General features: G+C 39.5%; 1 protein-coding gene across 2 annotated transcripts in view; it reads right to left on the reverse strand.

The window, feature by feature from the left end:
• Positions 1-15,526, reverse strand: part of Lsamp (limbic system associated membrane protein) — a 630,412-nt gene that overhangs the window by 35,906 nt on the left and 578,980 nt on the right. For both annotated transcript variants that reach the window (XM_027412676.2, XM_027412674.2), the window contains exon 4: positions 7,919-8,053. In XM_027412676.2, the coding sequence (XP_027268477.1) occupies positions 7,919-8,053 (135 nt within the window). The remainder of the gene's footprint in view (positions 1-7,918; positions 8,054-15,526) is intronic.

A 15,526-nucleotide genomic window follows, 5' to 3' on the forward strand; every position in this document is an offset into this window, starting at 1 on the left:
TATAAAAGTTAAGTTACATATAAGACCTTAGACTCACAAAGATAGGATAGATGATAGAAAATTTTCTTTACAATTTTGCTAAATGTTAATGAACTAAATATTGTAACTATAGTTCTTAGTTGATAACTGTTTTGTTATATATTTTACTATGTTAATGTTAAAACCCTTCTTTTCATTTAGACAGAAGAGATGATGGGGGAAGTCCTTCTGTGTATATATTTGTTTTATTGGTTGATAAATAAAGCACTGTTTGCCAATAGGAAAGCAAGATAGGTGGGGCTAGGAGTTGAGGAGGATTCTGGGAAATGTAGTAAATGGAAAGACACCACATGATCACCGGTAAGAGAGGACACATAAGGCTGGTGTCCTTGGTAAGATAAGTCATTATAAAATATATAGATTAGTAGTTATGGTTGATAATTGAGACTGAGCTAGCATATAAGAAATCCTAGCCATTGGTCAGCAGCACTGTAAATAAGATAAGACTCTGTGTGTTATTTTGGGGCCCTAACATGGCAGCAGAACTCATGCAGCTGGCAGAAAGTGTTATCGCTACAACTCTGTACATTTAATTGTGCATCCTCACTTATTTTCACCATGTCTATGTTGTTCAGACACACATGGCTTCATAATTTGTAGCATAATGGTCCATGCATGTTGGTGGGAAAGACAATTCTGATTCTGATTCTACAGTTTATTTAATTATTCAATATTGGAAAATGAATCTTAAGATATGTTTGTTTCTGCAGCTACATGCACGTAATCGACAAATCCTTAGTGAAGACTGATGCTTTATTTCTCTGCCATTTACCCAGACAATAAACAAAAAAAAACAGACCCTAATATCCTACCACCAGCCACCAGCACCGGCACCAGAACTAGCACTACTAGTGCCAGTATCGACAGCATGACCAGTGGCACCAGCACATTATGCACACTCAGAGCCTAATGTCTTAGCATGATATTGCTGTGGTGCATTCCTTCAAATCCTTCTGCCATAGTACCAGGATCACAGGTTCCAGATGCAGAGTTTTTTGAGCACTCCTTCCTCTGATTGGTTAAGTCCATCCTAGTTATTTCATACACCTATTAATTGGTGCCTATTACTTGGGGGATAATCTTTTGTTTTTTTTTCTGACTAAAAACATTGGTAACACACTGGTCTTGTTTGACTCATCTTTTTTCTTTGTCCTGTTTGGGTTTTTGCCTCTCTTTGTTTTGTAGATAGAGTTTCACTGTGTTGTTCATACTGTCCTTGGACTTAGAACCCTTCTGATTGAAAAGAATAGCTGGAATCATAGGTGTGTGTGTCACCATAGCCAGCTAGTCCTCTTTGTCCTTTTGGAATTTAGCTTTTGACCAGGGGTCCTCTGTTTCTGAAAGCTGGATCTAGGCTCTCTTCTTCCTGTTCTCATAAATATAGACACCCCAGCCCAGGGCAACTGGTGTGTGTGTGTGTGTGTGTGTGTGTGTGTGTGTGTGTGTGTGTGTGTATGTGTGTGTGTGTGTCTAGTTGAATATGCTAAGATACTACTATTTTGGACCTCTAACATGGAAGCATTTGTGTTTTTCAGATTCATCCTTATCTCTGAATTTGTTTGGCACTCCAAGAGGTAAGCAACGAACTGTTCATTAACGCATTAGAGGCCTAAGCAAGGGGGAAGCTGTCTAGAAGCTAGGGTTAAGTGCATTATTCAGAAAAAAAGGTGACTCTGACTAGTCACCAGGTCCAAGTGTTTGCTTCCTTCTTTTAAAACCCAGCAAACTCCTCTTACCAAGGTCAATTCTTAGCTACTAATAAGGAGTACAAAAGCTTGTTCCCCCTATTATTTCTCAAATGACATCATCACCCAGGACCTTTTCCATGGCTTCTGAGAATGGACATTTTAAAGTTCATTTGGAATGAATTTTGTGTAGGTGAGGCTAAGCAAGATTATTATGAATTATATTGTAGCATGCCTAAGATAGTTAAAATAATAGGTGTCCTTGCTCAAAATATGGTTATAATAAAAGTGTGATTCCTACAAATGCTGCATGGGAAGATTCATTGTTACTCTTTCTGTGATGTTAGAGGAGCTTACAGTTGTCAAATGATCCCTCTGGTTTTTATTACCTCAAAATTCCGGGTCCCAAAAGCATTAATCAGGGCTTTCTTATTCTTACATCATGATGGTGATAAGGGTAACAGTGGCTTAGGCAAAAAACAAAACAAAACAAAAACCACTCATTCATTTAAGCTTCTTAATTTTTTTTGGGGGGATGCACAAAACCATAAAACTTGAATAAAGGATATAATTTACAAGCACTCTGTAAACATATGAGCATTGTTTTAGATGTTAGACACCCTTATTCATCCAAATGATAACCCTAAGAGTTAGGTGTTAGTAGTATTAGTGGGAAAACAAGATAAACAAATTTGTAGAGGGTTTGTAACTTGTTCAAATCCGTATGACCAGTATCTGCTGAAATACAAATTCAGATCCAGGTTAATCTTGTTCTGAATCTCTCTAATCTGCTTCATTTCCTTGAATAAGTTCTTTCATTTCATTTTTAGATTTATGTATTTTCTGTGTATGAACATCTTACTCACATGTATGTCTGTGCACTACTTGCATGCCTGGTGTCCTTGGAAGTCAGAAGAGAGCATTAGATCCACTGCAACTGGAGTTATGGAGGGTTGCAGGCTTTCATGGCTTTGTGAGTACTGGGAACCAAACCTGGTTCTCTATAAGAACCATAAGTGCTCTTAACCACTGAGCCATCTCTCCAGCCCCAGTAATACACCCTTACTTAAGAAAGAATATTATTTAAGTGAGATTAAAAAATGAATGTTGTAGCTTTCTATCTGCAATGTGATGAAAAAAATGGCAAACATATAGTGACATAGTTGGTTTGTTTCTACATTAGGAGTCAGAAGATGTAGACTTGATTTCCTCCTGTGCCTGCACTGTTACCATTGACACCTCTTTTCTTCGCCCATTGCTATGAATCCAGATAATGACATTTTCCTATCTTGTACACAGTTTTAAGGCAAATATCATATGAAAACATCTGTGAAGAACACTTCTAAACATCTAAAGTGGTTACATTACTTGCTTTTACCACTATTACTCTCATGTGTGTGGATAGAAAGTTACTGCATTAAACCTAGGAGTCTTTTTTTCTCTCCATTTTTTATTTAAATTAGAAACAAGATTATTTTACATGTTCCCATCCCATGCTCCCCAGGGAGGGTGAAGCCTTCCATAGGGGGTCATCAGAGTCTGTCATAACCTTTGGGATAGGGCCTAGGCCCACCCCCTTGTGTCTAGACTCAGGGAGTACCCCTCTATGTGGAGTGGGCTCCCAAAGTCTATTCCTATGCTAGGGATAAGTACTGATCTACTACAAAAGGCCCCATAGATTTCCAAGGTCTCCTCATTGACACCCATGTTCATGGGGTCTGGATCAGTTCCATTCTGTTTTCTCAGCTATCAGTCTGGGGAGCAAGAGTTCCCCCTTGTTCAGGTCAGCTGTTTCTGTGGGTTTCACCAGCCTGTAGACCTAGGAGTCTTAAGTCTTTGACTTTGTGTCAGAGAATGTTTATACTTCATGCCTGTGAGCGAGGCTGGGTGTAGAGAACATGAAACTGGAGAGTTGGGGGGTAGGGAGGTGATGTAGGGTCTGGAAAAGTAGAGTAACTATGACATTCTCGAAAAATAAGTAAAAATGTTATTTGGAAAAAGTAAGATCAGCACAGAGATTGGGTTGGCATTGCCACAAATACCTAGAGAAGATCTCACTCTACATTGAGATGTTATTTTCCTAAAATGTCCTCATCAGGTGACTTTTGAATCAAAGTACTCCATGGTCTGGCAGAAATACATGTTTAGGTGCTAGAGAGATTTCTCAGTGTTACATAATGCTTGTTGGTCTTCCAGAGACAACTCCGAGTTTGGCTTCAACTAGCCACCTGACTTCGTAGGTACCCATACATATGTGAATACTCAACAGGCAACTTCAATGCTGCTTGCCTATTGTTCAGTAACTTCCTTCTGCTTTCTCTAAATCAACACATATCACATGTAAGAGCTGTGGAAATATTCATGTCACATGTCCCCCACCATTTGTATTGGGTGAACCAGTTAGTTCTAGATGCAGAGTTGGGTGAAAGGGAGATGGAAAGGGAAAGGAAGTTGCAAAGGATGACAATGTGAGCCATCCAGAGAGAGCTATGGGTAGGCAGAAGGTGGCAGCATTTTTTTATGTCAATTAGGGAGGGGAAAGGAGATCTAGAAGCAGCCTCTAGAAATTTCTCCAGGACTAGTAAAGATGTCCACTCTAGGAAGAGTCTGACTAAAACCATAGCCTGAATTTACTGAACATTTACTATGTGTTAGATACTATCCTAGGGACTTATTTCAATGCATGATGGAAGCTGCAATTTTAAGTGTGTAGCTAGAGCCTATAAAGAAAAGACAGTGTATCTCTGTAGTTAATATCTGAAAGAAATCTGTGGCTACATAAGACACAGAAAATCAAAAGTCTTGTCCATTGCATAAATTCCACTAAGCTTATTTAATGGCAAAGATTTTGGGCTATGGTTTAACATTCTATGGGTGCCAAGACCTCCTACCACTTAGAAAATAGATTTTGCATGTAAACTGGCTATGTGCAATGATATAGACCCTCTACAGAGGCAGGTTATCTGAGAAAAATAAAAAGTAGAGGCTACACAATCTGCTGTGAGCTCAACAGGAGAAACTGTTATGTCTCCCTTCCTTACTGTGCCAGCCTTCATGTGTCCTGCAACAAACATCTGTTGGTAACTGAGTAAATGAATCAATGAGTGGCAATGGGAAAGCTATCAGTGCTAAGATTGCTTTTTTTAGTGGTATCCAGGGTATGTTCATTATGATAATTTCTCCCACCAGTAGTTTTCTTGGCCATCCTGCTTGCCTGACCTAATCCTGAAGCCTCTGGTTTGGAACAGAAGAGAACTTAGGTTAAACAAAAGAAGGAAGGTTCAGATGAGGTGACAAAAGGACTCCTGGATAATCTCTATCAGTGAGAAGGTATTTCTTTAACTCAATCTAGGATGAAATCTTGTCTATTTATACAATGTAGCTATGTTTGGGTACCATGACTTACTTCAACAGGATTTCTGGTGCGTGCCTGATTTCATATCCTATAAATGCACTTTATGAAGTTTGGTTGAAAAAGAGGGTTCCCGAGGAATTTGAAATTAGAGTTTTTTTCCCGATTTGTAGCCAGCATCATTTATTTCTAGAGTTTGGAAAAATATTAAGAGGGAGCTTTATTTTGAGTTTTCTATCTATACCTTCAGTTAACATTTGCTGAATAGTTTTACAGGGCCAGGAACATTCTTGTTCCTCTTGGTTACAGCATATTTGGGTGTTTAATTGAACTTAGTATGTCCATGTCATCTATTTATTCCAAGATACTTTTTGAGAATCTGTAGGCTCTGCCCATATTCTGTGATTCACTCATCACTGGCCAAAGCTCATATTTTCATTAAAGTTTTCCTGAAAATTATCATTTTTTTCCCTTTCAAAATTACACTTTGGGGACAGTGAAGTGGGAGCAATGTCAGACTAATTGCTTCAGTAATAACAGGACCCAGGCGGCTGCTTTGATCTTGGAAACCATCTACAATCCAGATCCCTTTGATGTTTCATACAATGGAAGCATAAATATTTTCTATTTACTACATGATTGGACTTTCAGAAACCTAATTAAGTTGAAGGTCAATTAAGAGAAAATGAAATCTTGACTCCAGAAGTCAGAGAAGAGGTGGCAGATGATAGCATGGCTATGTGTGCATAAAAGAAGTTACCTAACCTAATTATAAACTTATATAAACACCCAGAGAAATTGCCTTTCATGTGAAAAAAGGACCTAAAGCATTTTATAACATTGAGATCATTAATGCGTCTTTGAAACACACCCAGCACTGCAAAAGAATAGTAATACTGGCATTTCAAAACTCTATTACTAAAAAATTGGAGACAGCGAAGGGATAAAAGCACTTCACAGCTCATCAAATGCAGCCCCTTGCTCTTCAAAATGAGACCATAAATGTGTAGTTCAGTGCTGTGTCTATTGGTTTCCCCTAGGTACACTTCAAAATCTTCACTGCCCATTTCGGGAAGCTGAAAGGCTGGCTGGACTGGGCACTGGGGACCAGGGCATTCCAGCACAGGCTGAGCCACCTTAAGCCAGATTTCTGAACTCTCTAAAGCTCAGTTCCAAATGTCTACAGCAAGGCTAGAGATGCTTATCTCATTGGATTACCGTGAGATTAAATAACATGCTTAAATCCCTAATAGGAAGCTGTGTGGAGCATTACAGATAATTGAAATGCCTCCCCCTCCTCTCCTTCCTTGGGAAGTTGGGCTTTAGAATCAAATAGCCCTGAGGCTGAACCCCTTTTCTTCCATTTGCTTTTTGTGTTGCTTTGGGCAGGTGATTTCCTGAACTCAGGCTTCAGTTTCTTTCTTTTTTTCTTTCTTTCTTTCTTTCTTTCTTTCTTTTTTCTGAGATAGGGTTTCTCTGTATCCTTGGCTTTCCTGGAAAAGCCAACTTGATCAAACTGTAGACCAGACTGGTCTCAGACTCATAGAGATCCACCTGCCTCTGCCTCCTGAGTGCTGGGATTAAAGGCGTGTGCCACCACGGCTTGGTCTCAGGCTTTGGCTTCTTAAACTAAATTGAAGTTGATTATATTTACTTTGTCAGGGTTGTTTGAAGAATACAGAGCACTTGTACTGGCTCTGGCACATAGCTGACAGCATGAAAGACATAACACAAAAAATATAATTCATCATGACCTAAAATACACTTTCTGAAGGGGGATAAAGTATTTGTGCATGCATGTGTACATGAATGCATTGCATGCTTGTGTGTGTAGGGGGCTGTTTTGTGTGCATAGATGGATATATGTGTGTATAAAGGATATGAATTTGGTGATATACATACACAACTCACACACACACACAAAGAGAAATGATAGACACAAATACATAGATAGAAAGATAGAAAGAAAGAAAGAAAAACACACACACACACACACAGAGAGAGAGAGAGAGAGAGAGAGAGAGAGAGAGGAAGACATGTTAGGTCATCTCTCCGTCCTGTCATTAGCCATAATTATAGTCTGTAGAAACTTGAATTTGAATGCTATAGAAGGCCACTCCTAATTGAGTAAGATAAACAAATTTTCTATTCCTTTGCTGGGTGACACACATCTTATGGATCCCTTCTTACTCCCTGCTTCCACTTTGAACTACATCTAAGGAGCCTTTCATCTGACAAGTTCAAAGTATGCCACTTACCTATGCATCTTAGTGAAATCTTCATTTCTAATGCCCAGGCTTTAGGAGAAATAGATAGCCAAAATTAACTTATCAGGCATCCCTGTTAGCCATCAGGGACACACAGTATCTGACCAAATGAGCTTGAATTTGTTCCCAAGGCCAATTAGTTAAATAGCAGAGGATAAAATATAATCTTGGGGCTATTCTCTTCTGACAAACAATGCATTAAGATAAAAATTCCAGCTAAAGTAGATAGGGATTGTTGCTTTTCCCAAAGTAATATGACCTTGGTGTCCACAGACTCCACAACAGCAACTGCCAGAAATTCGAGTGGTGTCTGATCATGTTTCCTTAATTTCACAGTCTGAATAAAAGGCAGAGGCTATTATGTATCACCAGTTATATTTAGAATCAGAAGAGTTGATTTATCAAATCCAAAGGCCAAGTTTCGCCCTTGGAAGTGTCCAGTGTATAAATGTGCACCCCTGACCAGAAGAACACCTGATTGAAATGCTAGGAGCTATTGATAATGGAATCTGCAGAGCTCCCTGGAAGTAGATGTGTGCCCTGGCCCTGGAACACCTGCTGCTATTTGTACTCACAGTTCACAGTGACCTTGACTTGTTTGACATCCGCTGAGGAGACCTCATTGGCAGCCTTGCACTCGTATTTGCCTGACTGCTCCCTAGTGATGCCTAGGATCTCCAGATATTCTTCTTCTCCTTCAAATTCTCTTCCTGAAAAAAAAACAGACAATTGCATGATTTTTTTTATAAATCTAAAACATGCTGCAGATTACTTCTCTCCACCCCCCTTTACATACAAGCAATAAATCAGCACAGCTTTCCATTAATTTGACAACATGCTTTGTCTGAGGTCAAATTATACAGTCATAGACCCCAGATAAAGATTCTTCTGAGCATGATTAAGTAGGAAGTGTTCTAAGTAAAACAGGTAGAAGACCTGAGAAATGGGAACTGGAAGAGAATGAAGTCAAACAAGGTCATGGTGCCAGGTTACATTCCCAGAAACAATGCTGACTCTGTCCTTTGGGGACTCTGGGGACCACACAGGTCCCTTTTCAGTGTTGTCCTCATAAAAACAATAGTCCACAGTGCTCAAACCTTCATAACTGTTAGTCATTCATCAAATGTTTGCAACAGGGATGTTGGATGTTTTTGTTTTCATAAAGAATAATGAGATAGGAAGTCTTTTAAACTACCATATGGAACCTGAGTGAATGAACTTTTTTTTTCCTGAATAGACTGAAAGAAGAAAAAATAGAGGGAGGCATTAAAGGGGAAAGAGAATGTGGACGATGAGGGTGGGCAACTGAAAGAACTTAAGCTAGAGCTTAGACAGACTGGTCTGTGGACTTTAATTAAATTCTATGTCTCTCACATGCCCCAATTCACAACTCCATCACCCATTGGGTTAGCATAGAGCAGCTGGGAATGGTGTTAAAACAGGCCTTCCCCCATGATGCAATCTTTCTCCTCGTCATGTTACGATAAACGGTACCAATTAATGGCTCTGCTCAAATGCCACAAGCTGTTCCTTTCCTGAAAATCCCCTAATGGCCAAATCAACATAACATCCAGCCACCAAGGACATGAATTCATTGTTTCGATATGTCAGGAGCTTTAAGCCTGTTAACTAGACTCCCAGCAGAACACAGGACTTCTTTGGTAACATTGTATCACACAACTGTCTGGAATACTACAAGCTTCAAATCCCTGCCAACTGTCAAGCTTTGAGAAAACTAATCCTAACGGAATAGACAGTAGTAATATAAAATTATTTAGTCTGGACTTAGTGTATACTGGATAGTGCATGTTTATACTGAAAGTGTGTATCATTGCTTTAAGATATATCTTGGGATATTATTTCCAAATGGCTAATTTCCACCTATGTTTTCCCTTCCCCATCTTCAAGCATGTAGTCAGGCAGGAATTTATACTCCCGATGTAGATTGTAGAATAAGTAGAACGTGTGAGAGAGAGGTCACTTGATTGGGTCTAAAAGTAATGATAGAATATAACAAGAAGTGCTAAAGTGACTACAAGAGTTCTTAGATTTTTTCCTTCAGCCATCTTCCATATACTCACAGACCTTACTCTTAAGTGAGTATGGAATCTTCAGTAGGAGAATGAGCATTGGTACAGGCTTGAGAATAGCTGAAACACTGCATTCATTTCAATTCCCACAACATGTCAAGAAATAAGAGGAGAGTCCATGGATCTCCTCCTCATGTTTTATTTTCTTAAAGAAATAAGCCTGTTTGGGTCCCATTCACTCAGGCTTCACTAGTTTGACAATAGGGAACCTCTGAGGATAAATCTTCAAAGAATGAAAGAAAATAAAGCCATATTTACTGGATTTGGGGTTTGGGATTCTTATACACCAATGCACATGTTAATTAGTCTATTTTTCCTGAAAAGTAGTCACCAGATATACTTTCAGTCTCAAGTCTGCAGAAGAACTTCCCCAATATTATCTGAAAAGGAAGGGGGGATTTTCCTTCCATAATGATACATAGGAGAGGCAGATTTCCTTTACCCTGCCATGACAGTTTCCTCCACTCTAGCAGTACCTCTAGTTTCAGAACATAACACCAGGGTGAGAAGTTCTTGTAGGATAAAGTACATGAGTTTCCCTCATTCTACCAGTCTGATAATTGTCTGCAATATTAGATAAAACCTCTGTATGCACCTTGTCTTTTTCCCTCTGCTTCCTCCTGGAACCACTAGTTGAAACTCAGATGATTTGGGCATTTCTTGTTATTTTATTCTGCCTAAGCCCAAAAGAGGGTTACTTACCTGTAAGACACTATATCTATGACTTCACTTGAGAATTTCTCACTAGTTCAGAGTAATATGTCAAGAAGCACAGGTCTTCTGTTTCGAGAAATCCAAAGTTCTAGATTACAATCCTCCTAGGATGTCTCTTTCTTATAGTATCCCTGTGAACTTGCCTGAGGTTTGATATAGATTAGGAAGTCGGTAAATGTTTAGTGAGACAGCTTGACACAGGTTTAAAAGTTGGACCTTCCCCAGTTTGAATGTTGGAACTTAATCTACAGTGTGATGCAATTTGGAAGTACAGTCTTGGGAAGATGATAAGAGCATGAGAATGGGCCCCTCATAAGGATACAACAGCAAATGCCTGCCTATGAACAAGTAAATGAGCCCTCACCAGACAGTGTATATGCAGGCACTCTGACCTGAGACTCCCCAACCTCCACAACTGTGAGAAACAAGCTCCTGCTGTTTGTAAGCCACCTATAGTTTTTCATTATAGCTGTCCTGATGGGCTGGAGCCCAACTGAAGAGAATTAAGCAAGAGAAGCAGGTACTAGAGATACTTACAACACCTCATATAGCTTAAGAGAATGGAGCCAAGTGTGGAAGCCATCATAAAAATCCATTTATTTTTAATGATCTTAATAGAGTACCATTTTGCTAGTGTGCAGAGTAAAGGCTGCAGTTAAGGGCTGGACAGGAGCATCGGTTGTTATATCCTGAGGATGTAAATGCTATGGGGAGTCATTGCTTCAGCAACCAGCTGAAGCCCTGTAGACACAGTCCTGACAAGATGTTTTTCCTTTTGTCTCAGCAACTGCAATTCTTTGTTTTAAAACATGCAATAAACCACATGAATTGTGAAGCAAGAAATGCTACAGTACAACTCATAGTCTCCTGTGCCTTTCTTTTACTGGATATGAGTCTCCCCATGGAGGCGTGGGTTCTCTCAGTTGCACTGTCTAGCTGCTGCTGTCCACACAAGGGCTCCATCACCATTTCCCATCCTTTCAAAAATTTCTTGGGCAGAAAATGACCCATAACCTCCCATATAAGTTGTCTGGAGAACTTGCCCAATAACTACAATTTAGATCTTTCCCACATTCTAATCTGTTACTGTCTGCCATGTATAAACTTTGCTTTAAATGCCAATTTCAACATTTTTGTATTTTAAACATCTCAATCACTTTGCCCACTGTGATGGGTTATGTTATGTTTATTCTGGGGTCTGGTATTTGATTTAAATTACCCTTTGCTTAGTGTAATTTTGTGTCTTCTGGCTAGTAGTAATTCAGCTACAGGCTAGATGATTCCTTTTCTTCGGTGTCCCTACCTTTCGTGCTCTTGCACTCAATTATCACGCTCCCCTTTAGTCTCTGTTTATTCAAGCTTTGCATTATTAGTTACTTTAATATGTGATCATGAGTCAGAGAGGAGCTCAGAGCTAATGGCAAGTGGGAAGCATTCTCTTTGGTGTTCCCCAGTGTGGGGGCAAAGCAGCTAGAAATAACACCTATTAGAGTATACCAGGTGCTGTGCTGTGGACAATATCTGCTTTGGAGAAATTGAGTTTAAAAGGTCAACTAGTCCTTGTAAGGAAGCAGTCACTTGTAACTGGATACACTTGTGTGGAGTTACTCTTTCTTTTTCCGCTTTCTTCTCACTCTTCCTATTTTCTCACTGTTTATCTTCCCCACCCCCCACATAGAGAGAGAGAGAGAGAGAGAGAGAGAGAGAGACAGAGACAGAGAGACAGAGACAGAGAGATACAGGCATGAAGACACAGGAAGTAGGGAGAGTTATTGAATCGAATCCTCACACGAAAGTTCACTAGCCCTCTAATATTTACTCAGTAAACACAGTAAGCTATTTTTAATTTTTTTCCTAGGATGTGACAACTTTTCTTCCATTTGACATAAAACAGTACATTTTAAAGGTCTTCTATGTTATTACTCATTAAGAGATCAGTTATTCTTTTTGCTTTATTTGAGATTCAAGAAGTGCGTTTCATGAAAGTTGATAAATGGGAGTGTTTTGTGGGTTTAACAATGCAGAATTCAGATCCCTCTTGTCTGTTTAGAAATAGACAAACCATTTCTGTTTGTGCTCCAAGAAGAGTTTTAAAGTAACTCAGCAAATCAGTCTTCTCTTAAGGGGAAAATGTATTGGAAATGACATTCCCTTTAACCACCTAAATGTGAATACTTACCTATAAGTGGCTGTAAACACATTATCTATAAACACAAGCACACAGAGTTTAACAAAAGGCAAGGAATTAAAGCTTATCTTGCAGGGTGTGTATATATGTGTGTTTTATGAGTCTGTGTTTGGAGATGAGAGTAAAGACAACAGAGACCAGCTCTGAACTTATACACACAACACAAAAGCAAAAAATATCATAAATCAGTGATGCCATTTGAAGTTTCCTGGGTGAACTTCAAATACTGTAACAAGTATCTGGTCAAGTGTCTGTCCTTACAGTCCTTTTGATATATATATATATATATATATATATATATATATTATATATATGTATATATATATATGTGTGTGTGTGTGTGTGTGTGTATCTGATTACATGCTTATATATTCCTGTTTTTTTCTCTTTCTCTACATTTCTACACAAAAATGCTAAGAAAAGGAAATCAACAGGATGCCTACACTGGGGTTTTGCTTAGTCTCCAGTGTGTTTCTCTCTGGATCCTTTGAAGCTTTTGTTTCTCAGCTTCATATTCCATCTGAGAGACCCTTTGGTATTTGACAGTGTTGTTATCCTAAGGTAGAAACCACTTGTCATCCACACTTTTCAACTTGGAAAGGGAATGGTGAGTGATTGAAGGAAGCAGCAATCATAAACAAGCAAGGAACAGGGTAGTGCATTGAAGGAAATGAGGAAAAACCAGCAACCATGTGGAAGGGATACATTCAAGGTGATTCTGAGAAAGTGTTAGACAAACAGAGGAAAGAAGGACGAGGCTCTCTTGAGAGGGATTTGGCCATTAAGATGTTTGAATTTCTTGGACTAGAACTAATGTTTCTTATTTGAATAGCAGAACACAACGGTGAAATATGCAAACTTGCTTCATCTCCCTAGAGTGTAGTCAGAAACTAGTGACATGTATAAAGCCAGGAGACAGTCACAACTGGCTTTGCCTCAGTGAATGAACGTGGGCCAAATAAGAACATCCCAGATTTTTTTTCCCTCTAGCATCTGAAGAGATCAAATTCATTCCTATTTGAACTTTTGCTTCCACACACAATATCAGCTAGCTGACATTGTTTAAACTCAGCATCCCAGTTGAGGTCACTATCCACACATCCTTTCCAGTCCTGGGTCTTGAAATTCTTTACTGTATGTACACTAGAATACTAACATTGGTACTTTAGAATGAGATCAAGGTCATCTATATTTAGCTTTCTAGGGGATTTATGTTGAGAATTGCTGTGGTTATATCATGTACCCCACGTTGTGCATTATACTCTGTGGAAGTAGCTGATATTGCCTAATGTACCTGTCAGGGAGCAACAAAATGTTGGAACCTATTGAAGGTTCACAAAATAGTGCCAATTTGAGGGATTTGAGGCAGGAGTTTAAGCAAGTGAGGTTCAGAAGACCTTACACAAGGACTTCACAGTTAGTATATGAGAAGACACTGTCAGCAAAGAGGGAGCTAGAAAGCCCCAAGCTGAGGTTGAAACTGGCTGGAGCCACTGGCACAGTTACAGAGGCATTCTAGAGAGACTGAAGTGCAAACACAGTGAAATGTGTGCCTGTAGATGGAGCTCTAATATGCTGGTGAGTGCTGAGGATTTTGGGTGGTGGTAGAGCACTCGTCTGGCATGGTTAAGTCCTTGGATTCAATCTCCAGGACAGTCAAAAGGAAAAAAGAAATACTGCTATTCCGGGGCTGGAGAGATGTGTCAGTAGCTAAGAGCACTTACTGCTTTTGTAGAGGACCTGAGTTCAGTTACTAGCATGCACATTGGACAGGTCACAACCACCTGCGTCTCCAGCTTCAAGTAATCCAATACCCTTTACTGACCTTCATGGGCACCTGCATTCATGTATGAGTACAAGTGTGCATGCATGTGTGCAAGAACACACACATGCACACTCCAAACTAAATTAAATCTAAAATCAAAGACACTAATGAGACATAGGATGCATGAAACTGTATGTAGAACTACATCAAACATACAGAATATGCAAGAAGACACAGCTATGAAAATTACACCCCAAAGCACATGTGTATGATACAGAGCTCTGTTCTTGTGCAGTGGGCATACATCCCAAAGCCCATGTGTGTGACATAGAGCTCTGGCCTTGTGCAGTGGGCACTGTAGAACGGTCAATCCTTTCTTCTGCTCAGGTCTGGTTCCTCCTTTAGAAGTATATTTTCCCCTAATAAAGTGTCTCACTTTATCTGCTACTCTCCGTTTTTCTCTGTCCAATTCTTTATTTTGGAAGTTCGCCCAAAGGTGCTCATTGGACCCAGACATCGGAACAGTTGTTGAATGAGATACCACTTAATATTTGCTTGTGAATGAGCTGCTAACACACTGAGCAGTAACATTCATGTTATATTATGTCAAGTCATGGTATCCTTAACATCACTTTCAGGGGTAGAATATGGATTTAGAGTGGTATAGGAACTTGCACAAATTTTTAATGTAAGAAAGAGCTGATGCTTAAGCCAGATTTGTGGGGTTCTAAGACTCATGATCACAACATTCTTTTATCATTTTACATTGCTAAAGGAAGCAAGAGTTTGCTTAGTTCATAGTTTCCTGAAATCTTGTGAATTTCTTCCTTTGGTGTATAAAATAGGAGGGGTGAGTTCAGGGGACTTGGGAGATAGCAAAGCAATGGGATTCTGCTACAGACACACAGGGAAACACACAGCCCTCATCTGTACACTTCACTTAACCTCTTTACTGAGAGAACCAAACAAAGTAATAAGTGTGAAAAATGGCATTTGGAAATTTGGCCTTGCTATTTTTAGAAGTTCCCCCATTAGTATTAGAAACCACTGACACATGAAAATGACAGCACTAAGCAAAGGAACCCCGAGAGCCTCAAGCAATGGATTTACCACTGGCAAGGAGTTTCCAGGGCAAATGAGCTTTCTGGAAGTCAACATAAGAGTCAGCTGGGAAACCACAAAGGAAGTGGTCTAAAGTGGAGATCCCTGCTTTAGAGAAAGGAGGACCTAGATTAGCCAACATTCACAGACTGGAGGGTCAGCATGAATTCTGATTCACTCACTGGAGCATCCACCTGGTAATTTAATCCTTCCACACCCTCCCCTCTCCTGTCTCCTCTCTTCTTCCCCTCCCTTCCTCTCCTCTTTCCTTTTATTTATTTCAGAGAAACATGGCTTAAATATAGAATAAAATAGAATCTCAGAA

Source organism: Cricetulus griseus, chromosome 4 (assembly GCF_003668045.3).
Source record: "Cricetulus griseus strain 17A/GY chromosome 4, alternate assembly CriGri-PICRH-1.0, whole genome shotgun sequence".
Lineage (NCBI taxonomy): Eukaryota > Metazoa > Chordata > Mammalia > Rodentia > Cricetidae > Cricetulus > Cricetulus griseus.